We start from the raw sequence: 18,936 nt of genomic DNA on the forward strand, positions 1-18,936 counted from the left end.
ATCTGTACCAGTGACTAAATCATTAGTAGTTATAGTGTTGCTGCATATGTTTTTCACATGTAACTACAATTATTAGAGACAATATAAAGTGGGACCAAAAGTTGCCACAAAATCAAACCTTTTAGCCTGTAATAATCCAAAAAAAGACATTCATTCATTTATTTCTTTATATGTGCACTAAGCCTGCATGCTGTGATTGCTCTTTTGGCTGCTAGATGGCAGTGTGGGTCCACAGAGAGACAGATAAACTCTCTTGTCTGATCAGACGGTGGATAGGCGGAGCAATATGGGAAATGAAACTAAGCCTTATCCACCATCTGACAGCACTGCAGCCGAGAACAATAACAAAAGGACGGAAATATGCTGTGATCAAAGCCATCTGCTCTCTGTGGGACTACAAGTGGGTGATATTTTTGAACTATTAAGATGTGCATCTTGTGCATTTTAAAGCATTGCTTACAACACAGTTGTTCTGATCTTTGCTCTTATCTGGGAAGACGTCACTGCGGTCTTGTTCATGTGATTTTGGCAGTTTCTTTCTTCCTCTTAATATGCGAATATATTCAAAGTGATCTGTTGTGTTTTGATGCTTGTCTTCGGTCAGTAATATCAGAAACTGTCCCGCCCAGCTGCTTTCTTACTCACAAATTCTGGTTCTACCTTCTTGTGTTTGCATGCACACCTGTGAATTAGGAACCGTCCAATAGTTTTCAGATGCCTTCAGTGAAATGAAGCTTCTGTGGTGCATAACTCATTTCAGATGGTCAGTGGTATTAATCTGTCTGAAAGTATCCAATGAGTGAATTCGGCTGCTCACCCATCACTCACACAGGTGTTCTCAGAATTGGTATAATCTCTGTAGCATTGACCAATATAAAGGGACACTCTAAAGCACCTGCAGTTGAGCCTAATGTCATCAAGCTCAATGCCAAGTGTTGGCTAGTGGGGTATAAAGTACTCCAAATTAGGGCTGCTTTACTTTACTTGAACCCTGCTACTCAACATTGACGTTATATACAGCTGTTACTCTACCGAAAACACATTACTGACTTACTTTAACTGACTTGGACTTCAGACTGAAATGCTTCTGCTGTGATTGACCCTGTATCTTAATTCTGTTTATTTTATTAAAACAAATGATTGAACACTCCATTTTGCCACTAACAAAACAGTCATAGCGCAACAGAAACTTTATCAAATGTTTCATTAGTGACTCTTCATACTTTTAGCTCATTTTGAGCAGCACTCGAAAACACTAGCCAGAACATGACCAGCGCACACGGCTTTGAGCAGCTGTGCACACATAAAATCATCATATTTTTCATTAAAACACTAAAAAAGCTTACTTAATTCAAGAAAATGTAGGTTACAGTGATGACATTTCGTAATGTTTCACACTGATTTTCAGACTTTAGGACACATCTACTTCAAAACAGTGGGATCTAACTGCCCACCACGTGGCCAGGATGGACAGGAATGCAGCCTAATACATAGTCTTTTGGAATTTGGATAGATACAGTACTTTTACAAATCTATTCATGGTGGAAATGGACAAAGAGAGTCTTATAAGACAAAATAGACTCCAGAAAAGCATGTTTTCAGATTTACCGCAGTTTCACCAGCAGTAACATTACATATCAAACTCAGAAGACACGTGTTGGTTCGCTGGTGGTTTTGACAGCAAATAAATATTTAAATAAACTACATTTGTGTTGCAGACATAGCAACCCCTGTTTCCTATCAGCACCACTGTAAAAAAATCTGAGTCTGTAAGTTTCTGTGCAATGAACCATGTCTCACCAAACCACTCTGAATGACTTTGTTTACATCTCAACCCCTGAACTGTGCAGACATTTTGAAATATGAGTGGACTTCCTTTTTAAGCCTTAGTAGTTTATCTTTTTCCAAAGAAGTGTTTTGGAGGTTTTGCTATGTTTAGTTATTGTTTAGTTTTTAAAAATTGGTCTACTTGAATAGCCTTCATTGTAATGCATACAGTAACTGCTGAATTACTATCACTGTAACTGATGGTCAAAGGCCCAACGCTGATACATTATATTCCCAAAAGTATTCGCTCGTCTGCCTTCACACACATATAACAGTGACATCCCATTCTTAATCCATAGGGTTTAATATGACGTCGGCCCGCCCTTTGCAACTATAACAGCTCTTCTGGAAAGGCTTTCTACAAGGGTTAGGAATGTGTTTAAGGGAATTTTTGACCATTCTTCCAGAAGTGCATTTGTGAGGTCAGACACTGATGTTGGACGAGAAGGTCTGGCTCACAGTCTCCACTCTAATTCATCCCAAAGGTGTTCTATCGGGTTGAGGTCAGGACTCTGTGCAGGCCAGTCAAGTTCTTCCACACCAAACTCACTCATCCATGTCTTTATGGACCTGCTTTGTGCACTGGTGTGCAGTCATGTTGGAACAGGAAGGGGTCATCCCCAAACTGTTCCTACAAAATTGGGTGCATGAAATTGTCCAAAATCTCTTGGTGCTGAAGCATTAAGAGTTCCTTTCACTGGAACTAGGAGGCTGAGCCCAACTCCTGAAAAAAAAAACCCACACCATAATCCCCCCTCCACCAAACTTTACACTTGGTGCAATGCAGTCAGAGAAGTACCGTTCTCCTGGCAACCACCAAACCCAGACTCGTCTATCAGATTACCAGACAGAGAAGCGTGATTCATCACTCCAGTGAATACTTTTGGAACTATAATGTATAACACGATAGAAAGTAATTTCACCTAAAATTTTAAGTAATTACCCTTTTGTTAGCTACTTCTACTCATGTGTCTGTCTACTTGCAGGATACCTGAAATGAGTCAAACACCACTAAAGAAAATCCCACCGAGGGCTGCATCAGTTCCATCTCTCACCACAGTGATGTCTGAACTGACTTTTAATAAAAGCCACACTGATCCTGAGTCAGAGCGGTGAGGTTCTCTACACTACTTCACTCTCAGGGTTTATAGGCTTAAACGTGTACATGCATTAACACTTTGATCTCAGACTCAACTCCATTAATGAACTGATTGTATGTTGTTGAAGGGAATTGTAGACAGAGAGGGAAGTGCGTGAGAAGAACAGGTGGATAATGGAGGACATGTCTGACCTTCAAGATGATGACACGTCCACAACACAGAGGTAATTTAATTCTTATTATATACAGTGCCAGGCAAAAGTTTGGACACACCAGATTGACTGCTTATCCTTTTAAACCCTTAAAGTCTCAGGCTTATTACATACCAAGTCTTATTATTCAACCAGCTACAGGGACTTCAATGTAAACAGGCTGAGTAGCTTTTATAGGTATGCCCCAAGTTTTATTACACACTTCTATAACCTAGGTTTAGCTCGGCCAGTTTGCACTGAATTGTATAATAAAACATTGGGCCTGTCGGTGGACCCTGGCCATTGAAGGGGTTAAACTCTAAGGGTCTTTATGTGGGTCCACACTTCACTTTCATGTGTAAATTACACATTAGTTTCATTGTAGTTACTGAACCATTTACAGTTGTATGCAAAGCACGTGTCTCCCAGTCAATAACACATTTTGTTCCTCTAGAGAGGAACAAACTTAAATATGGCTTTTTTGCTTTAGCATACAATTTTTATTCTTTTGCTGAGTTGAACATACTAAACATAAATAAATAAAATGTGCCATAATTTTATTTTTTCATCAGTACATTAAAACCAGCAAATAAACAGCAAATATGTAATTGTGTATTAAAAGAAGATAGAAGAAAAATGTGGGAAGTAGGTTTAGCTTCATTCTAATAAATGAAGGGTAAATTGACTTGGTGAAATTCTAGATACATACATACAAACCAATTTTGCTGAAAGTTAGAAAAGCTAACTAAAAGAAATTTAGCTTTGAATCATATTTTTAAATTTACAGATTTTACAAAGGAATTCAACTTACATGCTAGAAAATGATATTCATTGGGGGAAAAAATGAAAAACTGGATTATTTCCTAGTTGAAATGTAATATTTACTAGTGGAATGTCAATTTTAACAAAAACACATGTGAAATTTTGATTTATATTGGTAATTTATTGCTGGAATTATATATAATGTAACACAACATACTAATATACAAACCCTAATATCATTATTTTTTTACACATCATTGATTGATATCGTTATCATCAGAAGAAAACCTTGTATCTCCATTCCCATTTTTCAGTTTTTGATATATTCTGAAAATGCATGTTGCTCTTTAGATTGTGTGTAAATTACATGATGAATGGACCAAAAGAAATGGCCAAAAATGACGTGGAAATGTTGGGTTCCATTGACTTCCATTAAAAGTAAAGTAGGCTTTTTCCTTCTCCTGTAAAGTTACAATTTTGGAGATACAAGGTTTTGTTCCAACAACAGCGATATAGGGCGGCACGGTGGCGTGGTGGGCAGCACTGTCGCCTCACAGCAAGGAGAGCCTGGGTTCGATTCCACAGCTGTGTGACCGGGGTCCTCTCTGTGTAGAGTTTGCATGTTCTCGCCGTGTCTGCGTGGGTTTCCTCTGGGTTCTCCGGGTTCCTCCCACAGTCCAAAGACATGCAGTCAGGTCGATTGGACATGCTAAATTGCCCATGGGTGTGAGTGTGTGAGTGGTTGTGTATGTCTGTCTGCCCTGCGATGGACTGGCAACTTGTCCAGGGTGTATCCTGCTGTTGGGATAGGCTCCAGCACCCCCCCTTAAACCATTAGTTGATGGATGCTACCACTTTGCCTTTGAACAAAACACTTCTATTTTTCTGCATCAGCTCAGATAATAAAAAGCCCTAATCATTAAACTTATGGTGATATAAAAACGGCTTTTTTTTAGTTCAATACATCTAAACAAAGTAGAGCTAACTGATATACAAAGTATCAGAAGACCAGACTCGCTTATTTGTAATACAAATATGAAAAGTCATATAGTGTGTATATGTACTATATATATAATCATATAGTGGTTATCGTTTTTAACTGAGAAATTTCTCACATTTGTGGGTTCCTTTGGTCGCTCACGCAACCATCTTGCCGGTTTTTCTTTTTTCTCATAACTCTCTGTTTGGAGTCTCTGAAAAACCTCCGTTTGGAGGGCCATGTAGTCCTAACACTTCACCCTACCCCTCTATTTTAATCACCTTACCCCTAGACATGAATGCACAAAGCAGAGAGCTAAGGGCTAAGTGATAGGGACGAGTGGTGAAATGGGATTGGGCCTAAGTTCCTGTAATTCAGCCCCAGGCACACAAAATACAGTTGTGTATGCAAATGTTGTGGAAGGTGGAAAAGGATGTGGATATGGATATTAACCTAATTATACTTAAATACTTTATTTGAACAGGCAAAGTTGATTTGATGACAATAGTAGTTAGTATATCCTCAGAACATTCAAGAAGATTCATCTTCTAGTGGGGGTTTGAAGCACAACCCATGTTATATTCTTCCGCATCTTTAATATACACTGAAAAAAGTGGCTCATCACATCTACCTAAAAAAATACGTCATGCGGTAACAAGCAATCGAAGTGCTTTTATCCAACTCAAAGAATTACATTCATTAAAAAAATGGTCAAAGTATTTATTTATGTTGAATAAACTATTACAGGTACTGAAGTGTTGTTTCTTTTGGATCTCACCATGTTCCTGCAGTCCAGTTCAGCAAGACAGATCAATCCCATCAGCACCCAGCTGTGTGTCCCTCAAGAGTGACCATTCCATGGAACCTCCAATCACCATTAATGATAAACCACCACCTTCTGGACATCAGTAAGAGTTCTGGCCTCTCTGGCATATACACTCTATATATAATACAAACTCCATGTCCGAAAGAAAAAATAAGACTCCCTATGTTTTCACTGACCAATGCATTTACATTGTGTACATTAAAAAAAATGTAGAATTTTATGCAACTCGCTCAAAAAAAGCTGAGACAAAGGCATAATAACCATTTTGTTACACTACTTTTCCTTTTGTTTAATTGTTTGGGAACTTGTTTAGCAAGAGGAATTTTTGCCCATTTTTGCATGATACAAGACTTCGGCGGCTCAACAGTCCGTGGTCATTGTTATCTGATTAACCTGGACTGCGAGCAAGCCTGTCAAGCACTCTAAAAATCCCAAGATAAGCCCCCACATCAATGATACCTTCACACAAATGCACATGTGCCCTGGACATTGATGCACCACTGCACTATGACAGATGTTGATTTTTACACCTTTCACTGATAAATGTCAGGATGGTCTTTTCATCTTCGGCATGGAGAACTCAACGTCCATTTTCCCAAAAAACTAATTGAAACGTGGACTCATCTGACCACAGCACACATGTCCATGGTCTTTCTGTCCATCTGAGATGAGCTTGGATCCAGAGAACCTGGCAGTGTTTCTGCATAGAATTGATGTATGTCTTTCTTCTAGTGTGATCGAGTTTCAAGTTGCTTTTCTTTATGCAAAAGTGATCTTTTTTCAAAGTTCTCACTCAACAAACAATACAAACTCAAACAAAGCAATTAAAAGCTATGCTGGTCACTTTTCACTGGACTCTAGAACAGTGGAAACGTGTTCTCTGGAGTGATGAATCACGCTTCTCCATCTGGCAATCCGATGGATGAGTCTGGGTTTGGCGGTTGCCAGGAGAACAGTACTTGTCTGACTGCATTGTGCCAAGTGTAAAGTTTGGTGGAGGGGGGATTATGGTGTGGGGTTGTGTTTCAGGAGTTGGGCTCGGCCCCTTAGTTCCAGTGAAAGGAACACTTAATGTTTCAGCACCAAGAGATTTTGGTCAATTTCATGCTCCCAACTTTGTGGGAACAGTTTGGGGACCGCCCCTTCTTGTTCCAACATGACTGCGCACCAGTGCACAAAGCAGGTCCATAAAGACATGGATGAGTGAGTTTGGTGTGAAAGAACTTGACTGGTCTGCACAGAGTCCTGACCTCAACCTGATAGAACACCTTTGGGATGAATTAGATCGGAGACTGCAAGCCAGGCCTCCTCATCCAACATCAGTGTCTGACCTCACAAATGTACTTCTGGAAGAATGGTCAAAAATTCCCATAAACACATTCCTAACCCTTGTGGGCAGAAACCTATTAACCCTATGTATTAAGAATGGGATGTCACTCAAGTTCATATGTGTGTGAAGGCAGATGAGCGAATATATATATAGTGACCACCTCCTTGTTTCTACGCTCATTGTCCATTTTATCAGCTCCACTTTCTATATAGGAGCACTTTGTAGTTCTACAATTCCAAACTGTAGTCCATCTGTTTCTCTGCATACTTTGTTTGCCTTTTACCCTGTTCTTCAATGGTCAGGACCCCCAAACATGTCTTGGATGATGTACTGCATTTAGCTTTTTTTGGTCATATTCATCTGTTGTTAAAAATAATGATGTATTCTTTTGGCTCGATTTATGTTCCTGCAGTCCAGCTCAACAGGACAGATCAGTTTCTTCAGCACTTAGCTGTGTGTCCTTCAAGAGTGACACATCTATGGAGCCTCCAATCTCCCTTAATGATAAACCTTCAACCTCTGGACATCGGTAAGAGTTCCACATTTCAGTATTCTTTAACATGTTCTTGGCCTCAGCTAAGTTGGGTTTCATTGAAGTAGTTAGCCATGCAAAGATGTGCATCAGTTGATTTATTTCTTTTACTGTGTCACTGTTTCTGCTTTGTTCCTGTGTCTGTTTCTTGCTCTGTTTTGTAGCCGTGTGCATGAGTTTTTGTTTTGGTTCTTGTGCTCCACCCTTTCCCCGCCGTCCCTATTAATATACTGGCCTGTCTGTAGTCTCTGTCTCCTCCCCCTCCCAGGTCTTCCCCATTTGTTCTAGCCTTTATCAAGCCGTTTGTTTTAGTTAGTGTTTGTCTGGTCTACTTGTCACTTGTCGCTGTGTGACTAGCTCATGTTTAGGTTTGCTCAGTGTTTCTTTGTTAAGCTTAGTAGTTTGTTATTTTGTCTTCAATGTTTCGGTTATTAAAGAGAATGCTCATAAGTACATCCAGCCTCCTAGTTGGTTCCATACATGACATATTGCTAGTAATAATATTCTGGAGATAGAACATAAAAAAGAACTAATTTAGCAATGGCATCAACACAAGTTGCTACAGATGCTGAAGTGTCGTCGTCTCTACTGGCTCTATCCATGTTCCCTCAGTCTGGTTCAGCGGGACAGCTCAGTCCCATCAGCACCCAGCTGTGTGTCCCTCAAGAGTGACCACTCTATGGATCCTCCAATCACTATCAATGATAAACCCCCACCTTCTGGACAACAGTAAGAATTTTGACCTCTCTGATATTATTACTCTTCATATAATACAATACATTATAATTCATTATAACATTGATGGTCTTACTTTTTTCAGTGTCATATGTTTGCTATATAAACACTATATGAAATGTAACACGTTAATACCATTTTTAAAACATCGGACACCCTTGATGTTCTCCTTGAACTAAGTACCATTCTGGTTTGGCCAGAATGACGTCGCTGAGAAGTAATGAAACTAGCAGTACTGTGGAACAGAGCATCTGCGTCCATCCTAAAGGCCCTGCAATGTAAGTAGCTACAATCATATGCAAAAGTTTGAACACCCTGGTCAAATAATGTTTCGTTTATTTTTCTAAGAGAAAATAAGTTGGCACATCCTCTATAGAGAAAACACTTCAATATGGCCTTTACTTTTATTACTTTTAATTCATTTCATTTGTTTTGCAAATAAAATATAAAATATAACTAAAAATGGTATAACGTTTGCACAGGCCACATTTTATCTGCTATTTTTTCACCAATGTGTTTCCAAAATGTGCAGAAGTGTGTTGTCAATAGATGTGTGAACTTATTTATACTCAATAAAAACAACTGTCTACAAAACATGGAATATGCTCTGGGTGCCCAAACTTTTGCACACAAACTAAATTTTTAAGCTTTCATTTTTCTTTCGCTTTTTAGTTATTTTTCTAGCACATTCCAGCTGTTATTTACATTGATTATATATGCACTACACATACTTTCTTAAAACCATAAGATCATAATAAAGTTAAGACTTTTTATTCAGTAGCTACAAACTAGAATTTTGTCTTTTAAATGAAATGATACAATTACTCACATTTAATATGACCCGACATTAGATAACAAAGTACTAAATCCAGATGCAAACAGTCAAAATTCTGGAGTTGCAGATATTAGAGAGCTTATTACAGATATTACACTAATATCTTACAAATTTTCATACACTACTGTTGAAAATGTAGACATTGCATACATTTAGATCTCTTGGTAACATAAATGGTTAAATACCCCAGTCAAAAATACATTTTTTTGGATAAGTCAACACATTCTTTACATTTTCATTTCAGTGCACAATTTCTATTACTACATTTTCTTCTTTATAGAAAATCAACAAATGTTGTGACCAGGGGCAATGTATAAGGTTTTATTGTAACAGCAACTATAGTTATTATATATTTATTTTTATTTGGATACTGTGTGTTAAGTTATTAACTGTACATTTGAATTATGTGATGATTTCTTAGGCCAGCATTTACTGGGCATGAATCATATGAGAAGTATAAAATCAATCTGAAGGAAAGGTTTCAACGATTATCTGACGGACTACAGCATCATGGACATTCAATGCTCCTTAACGAGATCTACACAGAGCTCTACATTACTGAGGGAGGAAGCGGGGAGGTCAATAATGAACATGAAGTGAGACAGATTGAGATGGCAGCCAGGACACAGTCATCAACGGACGACACACCAATCAAATGCAATGATATCTTTAAACCTTTACTTGGACAAGATAAACTGATCAAAACCATGCTAACAAAGGGGGTGGCGGGTATTGGAAAAACTGTCTCTGTGCAGAAGTTCATTGTGGACTGGGCTGAAGGTGAAGCAAACCAGGATGTCCATTTCATATTTCCACTTCCTTTCAGGGAGCTGAACTTGATCAATACCCAGCCATTCAGTCTGAAGGGTCTTGTTCATAACTTCTTTCCACAAATTAAAGACATGAACTTTACTCACATTGCTGATCACAACACCGTATTCATCTTTGACGGCTTGGATGAACGTCGTTTGTCCTTGAACTTCCTAAATGGTGCAGTCATAACCAACGCAACTGACAAGACCACAGTGGACAATCTTTTGACAAACCTCATCAATGGCAATCTGCTTCCCTCTGCAAAAATCTGGATAACCTCCCGGCCAGCAGCAGCAGGCCAGATTCCTCTCGAATTCATTAGTCAAGTCACAGAGATTCGGGGATTCAATGACCCTCAGAAAGAAGAATACTTCAAGAAAAGGATCACTAACCAAAGTTTGGCTGACAGAACCATCACGCACTTGAAATCTTCTAGGAGCCTCTACATCATGTGCCATATACCCGTCTTCTGTTGGATTTCTGCCACTGTTCTGGAGAAGATGTTAAGAGATGCAGAAGGTACAACAATACCCAGGACCTTGACCCAAATGTACACACATTTTCTCATCATCCAAACATGCATCAGAAAGGAGAAGTATGTTCAGACTGGACATGTTGACAAGGAGATGATTTTCAAGCTTGGACAGCTCGCTTTCAAACAGTTGATAAAAGGCAACCTGATCTTCTATGAGGAAGACTTGAAGGAGTGTGACATCGATGTCAAGGATGCTGTAGTATACTCAGGAGTGTGCACACAGATCTTCAGAGAGGAGTCTGAACTGTATCTTGGGCAGGCGAAGGTGTTCTGCTTCGTCCACTTGAGCATTCAGGAACATCTTGCCGCTTTGTATGTCTATGTATCCTTCAGTGAAGGTAACAAAGTGGTGCTCAATCAGTGGAATCCAGCAAAGATCGCTCCTACCTTTTCATGTTCATCCATCTCTGACCTTCAAAAGAGTGCAGTGGACAAGGCCTTGAGAAGCACAAATGGTCAGTTTGACCTGTTTCTCCGCTTCCTTCTTGGCCTCTCACAGGAAAGCAACCAATCTCTCCTGCAAATGCTGCTTCCACACATATCAGCGTGTGGTTCCCAAAATGTTGAACAGACAATTGAATACATCAAGATTCGCCTCAGGATGAACCTCTCTCCAGAGAAATACATCAACCTGTTTCACTGCCTGAATGAGCTGAATGACTCTTCCTTGCAGGATGAGATACAAAACTTACTTAGTGCCAGACGCCTTTCCAAGACCAAACTCTCCCCAGCACTGTGGTCAGCTCTGGTGTTTGTGTTGCTGACCTCAGAGAGGGAAGTGGAGGTCTTTGACTTGAGGAAATACAGCCTGAACAATGCAGACGAATGCCTTTACAGAATGCTACCAGTTGTGAAGGCCTCTAGAACAGCTGAGTAAGTTTCTGAGTATGCTAGTGTGTGTTACACATATGTAATCGTAGAACGTTTAAAGTATTTGTTGAAAAATCAGACTTTCTGCTTAATCCTAACATAGTCAACAAGTAATGAAAGCTAATATTCCACTAATTCATGTGCAATCTCCATACCACTGCTGTCGGAAGAAAACCTTGTATCTCCATTTGTGTTGTTTATCAGCTCTTGGCATAGTTTAAAGATGCCTGTTGGCCTTTATACTGTGTAAATTTCATGATGAATGGATCAAAAGAAACAGCCCAAAATTACGTGGAGAAAATTCTGGTTCCATTGACTTGCATTAAAAGTAAAGCATGTTTTTTGCTTCTCCTGTAAAGTTGCCATTTTGGACATACAAGGTTTTGTTTCAAAACCAGTGATACTTAAGTTATGATACTTGCTCTCTCATAATGTTAACTGCTTTCAGAATAGCTTCAAAATTCGAGGAGTGGGTGAATGTGCCCCAGAATAGAACCATAAAAGCTAATACATCAGTCTCGTTCCCTTCACGTATGTGTGGGATGTGTTGGGTTGGTGGAAGGTCACATACCTCAGAGATCTCACCTGAAGTTTGTTAAGAATTTCTGCAGTGGTAGCAGTGGCACAAGGAACTTTAGCACAGCAAGGCTATCAGAAGGAGGGTGAATGCTGTTCTCTGCAAGATATGACCAACAATTCCACAAAAAAGTAGTGAAAATACTGTCAGTGTATTAGAGGTCTGCAAAATGTTTTTTTTCAGCATGATATTTTCTGTCATGCTAGTAAACTCTTAGACCCAATCCTATTTTATTTTTACCCCTACCCGTTGTTTTTGAGTGTCATCAAAAGAACATTCTTCATTAACAGGCTAGTAGTGCTGCTCTGTAGGTGACCCTGCCAGTCTGCAGTGATAGACAGGAGGGTGAAGTTCAATTCCTCACCACTGGACTTTAGTTACATTTAGGGGATCATATGCCTTCAAAGAGGGGGATGTGACAGTTATTTCCCACCCCTAATTCTTCAGTGATATGAAGCTGAAATCAGATATTTGCCAGCTTCTTGTTCAAATTTTCCCATTTCACCTTATATCACATTTCTGATGCCTGAGCCCCCAGAATGTAACTGCTACACCATTTAAGGTGAAACTGGAAATTTTGCCAGCAAACTACTGATACCTCAGCATAGTACAAGCGATTCTTTTTTCTTGTTATAAAAAAAAACAAAAAAACCATAACAACATTAAATTAAGATAATACAGTGGTTATAATTTTTAACAGAGCAAATACTCAGATCTGGGGGTTTCTTCGGTTGCTTAGGCAGCCTTGCTTGCTGTTTTTTAACCCTAACACTCCATTTGGAGTGTGCCTCTAAAACTTCAGTTTGGAAGCCATGCAGTCCTGACACTTTGACCTACCTCTCTATCTCAGCAAAAACTGGGACACCCTACCCTTAGACATGAACAAGCAAAACAGAGGGGTAAGGGCAAAAACGACATGGGGTGACGGATGAAATGGGATTGGGCCATAAGTAACAGAGCAATGCACTGTTATTGTTCAAGTTTGAATTCAGGTTTAAAATGTATTCGAGCTGGATGAGATAGAGTCTCAAACTCTGGTTGGGTTTGGATCTAAATTTCATACCTGTGCAGATCTGTACATTAGAGATCTTAGTTGTAACAGTGCAATAAAACTAACCCTGTCATGTGGAGGCTGTCCTTTAGCCTGGCTGGCTTTCACTGTGAGGTGTTTACATGCTTCAAACAATGCTGAATGAAAAAAAAAATATGGTAGTGAATTCTGCAATTTCAGGACAAAACTTTGACTTTTAAAGTAAAAAACAGTCTACAGGGTGGATGAGAATATCACACAGGATGTTACTGGAGTACAAGAACATAAATAAGAGCATGTGATTGCAGTTGATGACAGGAGATTGTCATTCTGTGTGTTTGACTGATAACTCTGTGATTTTTTTTTTCAAGATTGTATATTATTGTTTACAAAGTGACCTTTTGTAATGTAATTTATCATATTGTGATTTACCTTCCAGGGTCAGGCATTGTAACCTCTCCGATAAAGGTTTTCAAGCTCTGACTTCAGTTCTTAGCTCAAAATCTTCAAATCTTAGAGATCTGAAACTCAGTGGTAACGTAATGCATGGGTCTGGCACACACTTTCTTTCTGAAGGTCTCAAGAGTCCACACTGTAAACTGGAGACACTGGAGTGAGTTCAATTCTTTTTTGAACAATTTTAATCATTGTACTCAAACAGTTTCATGATTTGAGTTCTTTTAATATTTCAGAATATTTTTTCTGTTCTGTTCCAAATTGAACCTTTTTTTCTCCTTCCTTTTGCCATCCTTTTTTATAGTCTATCTGATTGTGATATCAAAGAAAAAGACTGCAGTTTACTGGCATCTGCTCTCAACTCAAATCCTCTGCACCTGAGAGAGCTCGACTTGAGCTTCAACTTTCTTGGAGATTTTGGTGTGAAGCAGCTCTCTGAGGTCCTGCGGAATCGAAGCTGTAGGCTGGAGAAATTAAAGTTAGTTCCATCCTTTACTTACCACATCACCTACCTGAATCAATGACATTATGTTTTTAACTGTAAACTGATCTTTATTTTCAGGCTGTTTTCCTGTGAACTAACAGCAAAGAGCTGTGTGGCTCTGTCTACAGCGCTGAAAAGCAACACCAGCCTGACTGAGCTGGATTTGAGTAAAAATGCTCTTCGGGACTCTGGAGTAAAGCAGCTCTCTGCAGGACTGAGGAATTCTCACTCAAAGCTCAGGAGTCTTAGGTAAGATCTGGCCTATTCTTATTAATACTTTTACTCAATTATGCACCAGTGATCTTCAAAGTGAATGTATCCTTTCAGAGCTTTGTAATAACCTCCACAGACATTTGCATTGCAACTGTGTCATACAAGTGAACAATTCCTTAGTGCATAATAACAGTGTTACAGTTTTGCCAGTTGAGTCATTCTGTGGAAATGTCCATTTTTGTGTCCCTAGCGATTGAAAAATATGTTAGGTTATGATTTATGTATATTTTAAAATAGAACAACGTTATTTTAACATTTACACCTTCTTGAGCCATTTATTTAGCAGTATTTCATTGTACATTAGAAATGTCACTAGTGACTACTGTCTCTGGTGTTATCTTTCTTATGTGTAACACCAATAACGATCAGTAACACCAGTGACTCATATGGTTAGATAAAAAAAGTGAATTTTTCTGTAGAATGACCCAGCTCTCTGTCAGGTCTACATAGCAGTAGCCCTAACAGTTTAAGGAGGCCAGGTAGAACAGGTAGTGGTCCATTCAACAAGGGCTGAAGTCACTGTTACACTTTGCCATCGCCCACCAAACTCCCGGAAATACCAAAGGATAAAGCAGTTATGACATAATAAAGTTTTGACTGAGCTCTCTTGGAATTCTCCTTCAACACATTCACAATCATATTCATCCACATGGGGAAGGGGTCTGAAGCACAACCCGCATTAGTGTTCTTCTGCATGTTGCATGTAATTACATCTTCCCACCAGAGAGGTCTGCAAATCTTCAAATGCTACATAGTGTTGCTTTAAGACAGAGTTGCCAGATGGGGAGAAAAAGTAAATGTATATCTCATATTTAGCTGTTGTTTTTTCTGCAGCTCTGTTTTGAATATTGCCTGCCTTGAACATCACAAAAATTCTATGGTTAGTTATATCAGTCAAATTATATCAGTATATTCCTGTCAATATCAGTGTTTCTTAGCCATGTTAAACTGTTCAGATTCTCTAACAGGCGGACATCTGGTTTGTGAGACTAGCTACCTATAGACTTTAGCTCCATCCTCAACTGACCCCACCTGATTCATCTAATTATTGCTGTCAGAATTGCTGGATTGGCTAAATGAGGTGTGTTAGATTTGGGTTAGAAAGGATTTTTTGACCACTGATGTATGCAGAAGTGTGCTTCCCAATAGCATCACAACAGCAGTTGTCAGGCGCAATACTGGAAAATACTGCCCTTTACTGTAATTCGAGAGTGTAATTCAATACTTCAACTAGCTATTCTATAAGCATATAATGTACATTATACCAAAATAATAACCATTAAAATAAGCATATGTCTGTGAAATGAAGATATGTATGGTTTATTTGCATGCATTTAACCTTTTTTATACTGACACTATAATGTGTGTATATATATATATATATATATATATATATATATATATATATATATATATATATATATATATATATAAAATGATATAACAAACCTATTTAACTGACCAGTCTAACTGTCTCTCTCCCAGCCTGGCAGACTGTGGCCTCACGGTTATTGGCTGCAGTTCACTGTGTGGTGCCCTGAGGTCAAAATTCTCTTATCTGAGTGAGCTGTATCTGAACTTCAACTCACTCAGAGACACTGGGGTTAGGTTCATCTGTGAATGTCTGAAACAGCCACACTGCAAGCTAGAGAAACTAAGGTAAATATTAACTTATTTAACTCAAATACAAATATATGGTCCAAAGTAACCAAGGTTGTTTTGTTTGAATAGTACTTTCTGCTAAACCCATTCAAATAACCTTAGAGAACAATATTTGTGCTCTGTTAAGAAAGGAGTTACTTAGTATAACTTCAACATGGACCACGTTGTACAATATTTTATACTTACTGATGGTGTCTAATGGGCCGTGTGCTGAAATCTAACTGAAAGCATGCTGTAGCCTGTCACAGTGTGATATCTCAGAAGAAGGCTGTGCTGCTCTGGCCTCAGCTCTCCGGCTGAACCCGTCACACCTAAGAGAGCTGGAACTGAGTGGGAACAAACCAGGAAGTTCAGGAAAGCAACTCCTCAAAGCTCTGCAAGAACATAAAGACTTCAGATTGGAAAAGTTAAAGTGGGTGTGCTTCTTTTGTCTGATGCATTGTGGTTACTGAATAACTATTGGATAACTCTTAAGATGAATAGTTGAATAACTAATAGAGTTTACAGAACGTACCACATCATTTGTCTTTGACCTACTATAATTCACCACACATTGCATCACAACAGCAGTTAAAGGGCAAAATGCAGTAATATTGGAATCAGGCATGTGCACAGATCCCCTGTCCATTAGTCCTCAGCAGTAAACGGCACTAATAAACCAACTCGTATGGAAAATGAATATATAAAGATATTTATTAAATACTTTTAAACTTTGAAACCAAAAATGCACATTATTTATTATTATTGTTTGAAATGTATCTCACATGTAAAAAAAGGGATTGAATTTCACTTGTAAATCATTATAGAACAATGCAGTAAATTCTAAGTTTTAAGGTTTAAGTGAGAATGAAGTTTATGTAATTTTATAAGTGCTCAGTATGAACCTCCTCCAGCTGTACGGACATCAATGCCATAGTCAAATCCATCTCGTACTTGATTGAGCATGTTGGGTGTCATTGCACTCACGGCTCTTTCAGTGCGGAACCAACAATGAACACTCCGAACTTTTGGAGGTTCACTGCCCAAGAAAATCAAATCGCACAGTTATGACATATTCACTCTTATTGAAGTGGAGAACGCAACACCGGCCTTGAGAGAATAGCAAATGAAGTGCTGATTTGGTGCTGGCTAATGCCACAGACTGAGTTCATTACTGTTTTTATAATTTTTATATGTGAATATGAGGATGAACAGCAGCAGCAAGAACTGCAGGTGTGAAAGAGCCAGTTAAGGAGGATGAGGAGATATCCGAGCAGGTGGACAGGGAGAAATTGTTCATTTAAGTTACTTGGATGACATTAGCATCGTTTGTAACATATTGGCTTATGATATATATATGATTATAATGACACATATAGACAAACTATAGAAAACTTGCATTTTCAAGTTATTTGTAACAGTAAAACTGTAACTGTCATTTTGGTGAATGATTGTTGGCTTATTTTGCTTCTCTTTGTGGTTAACTCTTTGTAGAATATAGAAGACTAATGCAGGATCATCTACTTGGGACAAGACAAGAGGTCTTCCGCTATGACCAGTGAGGGGTTTCAGTGCAGTACACTGTATGTATGTATATGAAATGATAGCACAGAAGAGGAATGTGGGGTATGACTTACATTATGTACATCCAAACCAGGAGCTGGACAATGTCTTTATGGAGTCTGATGTCCCCTGTCCCTTTTTTGATCCCTACTGTGTCATGTGACTCATGAGGACATTTTCCTCAATTTAACACAGCTTTCAGTGTAGCTCCATTATACATTCAGTAAGCTCTCCAGTAAACCAGCCTCAAATTCTGGATGATGTAATGTCTGGATTCATGTAGCCACTGCAGTGGAATCAGCACTTTTTTAGGAATGTATTTTTTTTCTAGCAAATCACAGCCACAAAGCTACTGGATATCTTTCACTGAGTCAATTGGATGAATTCAACATGCCAGTGAAAGGAAAATATCAGTTTAGCACCGCACATCACAAGTGTCTGTTTTGAGAAACTTTTTTTAGGTGGGACAGTCTTCAGAAATGATAATGACCATTACACAATCAGTTTCCACTCTATTTATTACTACTAGTATTAAAATCTTCTCTCACTAGATGTCCTCGCAGGCATCTGCTTCCAAGACTACTTAATAGAGAACACAGTAAGAGCTTTTATTGGCTCTGTCTTTACAGTGATTATTGTACCATTTTAATGGAGAAAATACTTACATTTGTGTAAGTGTAGTACCGTAATAATGTAATACTTACATCTTGCCAGTTTTTCTTTTATCATAACATTCAGGAGTGTGTCTCTGAAAAACTTTGGTTTGGAAGGCCATGTAGACCAAACACTTCTCCCTACTCCCCATCTAAACGAATGGTACACCTTAACTCGTGAATACACAAAACAGAGGGCTAAGGACTAAGTGGTAGCGACAAGGGGTGAAATGGGATTGGGCCTAAGTGTGATAATGTGGTGCTCCTAACTCAACAGATATTGCTCCACTTAGTTTATTACTGTTTTTGCAACTTTCATAAGTGAGTTATGTGAAGATGTACAGCAGCAGCAAGAATGGCAGGTGCGAAAAAGCCAGTTAATGGATGAGGATGATAAGGAAGATAAGAGGATGAGGAGATATCCGAGCAGGTGGACAGGGAGAAATTACATTAATTTGACGTGACTCAGATATGAATCAGCTGTACTGTTTTATAAATGAGTTACTCGATTCATCAATTTTTGTTTGATCCTGCTTCAAATGCAACATCTCGTCACTAGAGGTCAGTATTCATCAAAGTATGACGTTAAAGCTGTAACGTGTAGCTGGACTGCCATTCAGGATCAGCTTGGATTTAAAGCTGATGCAAAGACAAATAACTGGGCCTAAGAAGCACAAAATCTGAACCAAAAGCTGAACTAGAATAAGTATTAACTGATGTAGCATCGCTGAACTGTTCCTACATTCAGAACTGTTTACATGTGGTCACAAGATCACCTTCAAATTATAGTATCTACTGACAACATGGTAGAAGATTGAAAATGTTGCACATTCATTTCATTGGAACCGCTGGGTCCAGCTATTGTTCTGTATTGTTGGCAGTGGTGGACAGTAACTAAGTAAATGTAATTAGTTATTGTACTTAA

At 38.8% G+C, this 18,936-nt stretch overlaps 1 protein-coding gene across 3 annotated transcripts; it reads left to right on the plus strand.

The window, feature by feature from the left end:
* Nucleotides 1–262: 262 nt before the first annotated feature.
* LOC108442285 (NACHT, LRR and PYD domains-containing protein 3-like) lies at nt 263–18,936 on the plus strand. 3 transcript variants are annotated; one of them, XM_017722256.2, is made up of 14 exons: nt 263–400; nt 2,814–2,939; nt 3,055–3,150; nt 5,650–5,766; nt 7,427–7,543; nt 8,159–8,275; nt 8,482–8,559; nt 9,538–11,337; nt 13,381–13,554; nt 13,702–13,875; nt 13,960–14,130; nt 15,640–15,813; nt 16,055–16,228; nt 17,290–18,936. In XM_017722256.2, the coding sequence occupies exons 3-14, from the start codon at nt 3,101–3,103 to the stop codon at nt 17,294–17,296; spliced, it is 3,153 nt and encodes a 1,050-aa protein (XP_017577745.1). In that variant the 5' UTR covers nt 263–400; nt 2,814–2,939; nt 3,055–3,100; the 3' UTR covers nt 17,297–18,936. The 3 variants fall into 3 exon arrangements, with proteins under 3 accessions (XP_017577745.1, XP_037402775.1, XP_017577746.1); XM_037546878.1 differs by having other exon boundaries at nt 3,065–3,150; XM_017722257.1 differs by lacking the exons at nt 263–400; nt 2,814–2,939; nt 3,055–3,150; nt 5,650–5,766; nt 7,427–7,543 and having other exon boundaries at nt 8,188–8,275; nt 8,462–8,559.

Source organism: Pygocentrus nattereri, chromosome 17 (assembly GCF_015220715.1).
Source record: "Pygocentrus nattereri isolate fPygNat1 chromosome 17, fPygNat1.pri, whole genome shotgun sequence".
NCBI classification, from domain to species: domain Eukaryota; kingdom Metazoa; phylum Chordata; class Actinopteri; order Characiformes; family Serrasalmidae; genus Pygocentrus; species Pygocentrus nattereri.